This window comes from Varanus komodoensis, unplaced genomic scaffold (genome assembly GCF_004798865.1).
Source record: "Varanus komodoensis strain SLA01 unplaced genomic scaffold, ASM479886v1 scaffold45, whole genome shotgun sequence".
Taxonomy (NCBI): domain Eukaryota; kingdom Metazoa; phylum Chordata; class Lepidosauria; order Squamata; family Varanidae; genus Varanus; species Varanus komodoensis.
Window position 1 is genome coordinate 1,814,018 of NW_025336011.1, and position 5,107 is coordinate 1,819,124.

At 45.2% G+C, this 5,107-nt stretch overlaps 1 protein-coding gene across 1 annotated transcript; it reads right to left on the reverse strand.

Moving 5' to 3' along the window:
• Positions 1–2,281: 2,281 nt before the first annotated feature.
• SP6 (Sp6 transcription factor) lies at positions 2,282–3,385 on the reverse strand. The gene has a single exon (XM_044444732.1). The coding sequence runs from the start codon at positions 3,383–3,385 to the stop codon at positions 2,282–2,284; it is 1,104 nt and encodes a 367-aa protein (XP_044300667.1).
• Positions 3,386–5,107: the final 1,722 nt, after the last annotated feature.

Genomic DNA, 5,107 nt, shown 5'->3' on the forward strand with positions numbered 1-5,107 from the left:
TGCACATCTGGGCAGAACCAAGTAGGGAAGGCTGCTATAACCAGAATTATTTCTATGGCATGGGGCTATGATTCTGTCTGGTTGGAGAAGCTGGTGTATCGAGCATCCCCGGGAAGGGGCTCCTAGCACTAAAGTATCATTGTCTTCTGCTGTAAACTTCAGGCAGGATTGCAATCAACTTTCTACACTATTGGAGGTTGTGCATTTTTCCTGTATGTTCTTCTCACCATATTCCTTCTGTATCTGTGGGGGTAATGTTGCTGCTGAGCACAGAGGTCTAATTTACTTAAGCAGCCACATGAAGAAATAAACCCAACCAATCCTTAAAAATAGACCAAATATTTATTTAACACTAAATATTTACGCATTTCAACATTACTATTGCCCATTACTATCCATGAAAGGTCAAAAAACAAAGTCTTTAACATTTGTTTTGGACCAAATGTATGTGGAAAATATTTTAAAAGGGGGGAAAAACAAATAGCTGAAATAGTGGCGAACAGAAAGGGTTCCCCTCCACTCTGATTTTTAAAATTAGCATTGTGTTGTTCTAAGTGCAATAACACTTCTTAATTCATGCAGTATTTCACTAATATAATTTTAAAACCAGTTTTCAAAATCAATTCAACTGGCATTTCGTTATGGAGAGGAAATTTCCAAAATGATGCAAACTTTTTTTTTTTTTTTTGGTTTTAACACAAGAAGTTTTTTTAATAACCCTAATTAAAAGAGTGCTTTAAAAAAAATGACAGGGTTATCAACTGGTGCCTACCGCAAAGGTTATAGTGAATGTATGCAGAACTGTGATATTTCATCTGCTGAAAATCTCACTGCCTGCATAAAAAACACACCTCTTAAGAAAGAGAGAAGAGTAGCAGTATGCACATCTATGTCCGAGCGTATTGTAATACCTTTATATCATTCTCCAAAAACAAATGAACAAACAAAACACCCACCTTGGAGTTTCTGTGATAAGAAGAAAAAAAGACAGAAGAGGCACTGGGGAAACACAGGTTTACAAGAGCTTTTACCACTTGTAAAGCATCCATGAACAATGCATGTTTCCACACTAAAGACCCAGTGTGGACACAGAAATCACACACATGACTAATCAAAATAAGTCCCACTGATTACAATGGGGCCTACTCCCAGGTAGGCAGGTAAAAGTTTGCTGCCTTGAGGTACCATCCAGGGCAGACACCTATACCCTCAAACTCAGAAGATTATCCCGTGGAGGGCAGAGTAAGCAGAGAGGCAAGGATGGTCTCAGCACTCTTCCCACCCTCCAAACACCTAGATGGACCCTTTCAGCCATCTAAACCTTCAACACTGACTTAGGAAGAGTGGAGCTGGAAGCACTGTCAAGACTGCACGTAGGACAGCAGTGCCGCCCTCCTCTCCACCCTGCCCACCCCCCGAGATGCCCTCCCAGGACCAACTCAGCTGGCATGCTGCCTTGGAGGACAGAGGAAAGGTGCTCCAATTGTGAAGCCCCAGCTCCGACCTCACAGATTTTAGCTTTTGAGATACAAGCTGGAAACACTCTTTTGAAATGCAGCAGTTGTTCTGTGATGTTAAAAACATTCTCACTGCAGAAGCATCTAGCTGTTTCTATCTTCTTCTTCTTAACCAAGAATGGCCACATTTCAAAGAGGTTCAAGGCAGTCAAGGACACAAGCCAATAGTTCTGCTCAAGATCCTTCCCAGAAAGAGACTCAAGCAGTGGAATTGAAGTATGGTTGCCATTTAGCTTACTAAAGGAGGATAGCCATGTTACATACTCAACTGGGGACCTGGTGGATGGGAGCTGAACACACTGGATAGTTAGATCCAAACCACTAAATCTCTACAAGCTTAAACTAAAACTGAGGTTCCACCATAACTGTTAACTCACTTGTGTGTCTGTGTATAGTAATGTAACCCATGGTTCAAGATGAAGACAGATGAGGACCATATCCCTTCATTGATAACTGCCTACTAGATTCCACTTAGCTGAACCCACCTCAGCAACCACCCTTCAGAAGCCTTCTTCCTATACTTCCCAAACACTCAATAGTGTAGACCCACCCCTAAGCTGCTCAAGGGCATGGCCCTTCCTTACAAGTGTCAACATCGTCCTTTCCTCCTACAGAATAAATAACCTATTATTCCAAGGACAGAAAAATGTTCAGGCTCAGAGGGGATCGTAATCCCAGGCCTTGAGCAAGGAAGACAAGTCAGCAGGCCAGGAACGACCATTATGGAAGGACAAGGAGGGGACATCCTTGGTGAGGGGAGAGGCTCAGTTGGGTTGGGAAGCAGCACTCGAAGAGCTTCCATCAGGTTCCCGTTTGACCTTGGCAGGAGGTTCTGTCCCCACTTTGGCCTCTCCCTCTGCTTCCTCCTTCATGCCCTCATGCGTCTTCATGTGCTTGCTGAGATGGTCGCTTCTCATGAAGACACGGTTGCAAACAGGACAGGTAAATTTCTTGGTTCCTGTGTGGGTTTGAAGGTGCCGCTGCAACTCATCGGAGCGGGTGAAGCGCTTGCCACAGAACAACCAGTTGCAGACAAAAGGGCGGTCGCCGCTGTGCCACCTCAGGTGGGCCTTCAGGTGGGATGTCTTGGCGTAGGCCTTACCACAACCAGGGATGTGGCAGTTGTGGAGGTGCTTCTTCTTGGAGTTATCAGGACACTGACCCACCCTTTCAGCCTCCTGACAATTGGGGCACCTGCAGGCAGCTTGACCAGAACTCCGCGTCACGGAGCGCCTTGAGCTCTTTGGCCTTCCACTCCCATCTCCAGCCTGCTCCATTGGGTGGGACTCCTGAGTAGAATCCAGAGATTTTATCACTTCCTGCCCCATGAGGTGTGGCGCAGAAGGCAGCAGGTGGTGAGGCGGGCCACAGAGTTGATGTTCTGTGGAGCCATAGCCACTCAGTGCTGGCTGAAGTCCACCTGTGTGTCCTGGAGGCTGGAGACCACTCTGAATATCCATCCAGCTGGACCCAGCATGGAGATCCCACCATGGATTGACACCACCATCATCAGTGGCATTGCTAGGATGCGTAGGTCGGAACCAAGGTTCATAGTGGTGAGCCATATCTGGTGCTGCCTGCAGGAGCTTAGAATATGAGCCCGGGGGCAGCTGACTTTCACTGTCCAAGTCTAGCCTTGAAGACCCATGCAGCTCGTATCCAGTGCTGGCCGAATAGTCTGTGTCAGGCCCAGCCAGAGGCAGGTGCTGCAGTTCTGTGGGTTGCAGAGGGGATGGGAAATCTCCCCCGCTCTCCGAACTGGGTTGAGGCTGGTAGGTCTGCAGAGGCTGCAGCTCCAAGTGGTTTGGAGAAGAACAGGGTGTCTCCGAGCACTGGTTGCCAAGAGAACCACAGACCGCTGTAAGCATTGCAGTACTCCCAAGGTGGGTGGGTTCTCAGACACACCTGGACAGGAGGAGAGGAGGAGCAAGAGAGAAATGGAGGTGAGGCAATGACACTGTAGACAACGCACACTCACAGAGATTCGCTTTAAGCCACTTGAACCCATTTCCAAACCCCATTTCAGATTAGTTAGGTGGCACTGAGCAGAACAACACAAACCAATACAAATAGGAGATACAAACCAATACTAATGGGAAAATCCCCACAATTTAACATCAGTCTTTTGTTGGCTTTATGTCTATGTCATGACTTCCTCCAAAGAATCCTGGTAAATGTAATTTAGTGAGGATGCTGGGAATTCTCTGTTTGTCACACAGAAATATAAGTTGCATGCAAAAGGAAATATTTTAAATCTAGGCTGTAGACATGTCTTTAAGGGAAGGGAAGTATCCCATATTTAAAGACCTATGTGCCATCCATATTGGAAATGTTCCTTTGAGTGTATATTCCTTAAAACAATGATCCTAGCTAGCCCTCTGAGAAGCATGCCTGCATGGCACATGTGTATGCAAAGAGATGGGAGCTTACAGCATATGATAAAAAGAAAAAAAAATGCATGAAAACCATCCTGAAGTTTCAGATCAGAGATGTCATTTCCCCTAAAGAACTCTTGGAACTGTATTTATGTGACTATCTGTGATACTTTGATAGGTATCTATAGCCCCTTAATGGAACAAAAGTTACCAGGTATCCCTTATTTGATGGCCATGACATAGGTATACATATGTAGTATAGACATCCTGGTTTCCGCTTGGAAACATCACACTGTGTTTTAAAGCACTGTGGCAGAAGTGGTGATGGTTGTTGTTGTTGTGAGGCCATGGGGTGGGGAAGAGATTTAAACATAGCCTGTTCTCTTTTTCTTCTTCAAAACCCTTTTTTAGAGACAGACCCTCTAATCGTCGGCTTCTGAAAGGCAGATAACAGTAATTACACCATCTGATCTCCAGCCCGCTTAGCTGCAACAGAACAACTCTTGCCTTGTCCCAGGTGGAAGTAGAGAGAACTTGCTGAGTACTTAGTGCATAAACACTCAGGCTGTTTTTACCCCCTTTTTTGTGGTGGTGGGGGCGGGGCAGGATGCTAGAGGCCTGCCAAATAAAGCTGAGAAAAATTAAGGAGGTACTTTAAGAATATAACGGTGTCTACAGACCACTGAGGTAACCAACATGGTAACAATGAAAAAGCTACAGAACTGTCGAGCTGTCCTTTCTTTTAGCGGTGTTTACAGCTTGTAGAAAATCCATCTTGTTTCTGAACAGCTTTTCGACAGATAACAGATATGCTCAGCTCCAGAGAGAAACATAGTCTACTTGTAAAAATCCCCAGTTCTTCCAAAGACCCTAATTATCTCACTAAGATCTGTATTTCATGCCTTATTAACTGCTTGTTCCTAAAGTTTCCACAAAGGGTTGGTTTTGTCATGTTAGGAAAAAGCTTCAACCTGCTGAATTTCTGGCTGGCACACAATAGGTAAAAACACAAAGGCTCTGTCAAAACAAGAAGAAGTGGCGATTCTAACTATGCTGGGGTCCAAGGACTAAGCACAGGAGATGCAGGAGATCCAAATTCAAAGCCCAGGCCATCCTATAGCAAGAACACAGGACAGAACAGCAAACTCATTCTTCAAGTGTGGATCCTCATTAAGCCAAAACTGCACCATTCGCACACAAGACAGAAGTACGAGC

What these genes read in the sequence shown, in the direction of transcription:
- SP6 (XM_044444732.1), bottom strand. Translation starts at nt 3,385, where the DNA reads ATGCTTACAGCGGTCTGTGGTTCTCTTGGCAACCAGTGCTCGGAGACA.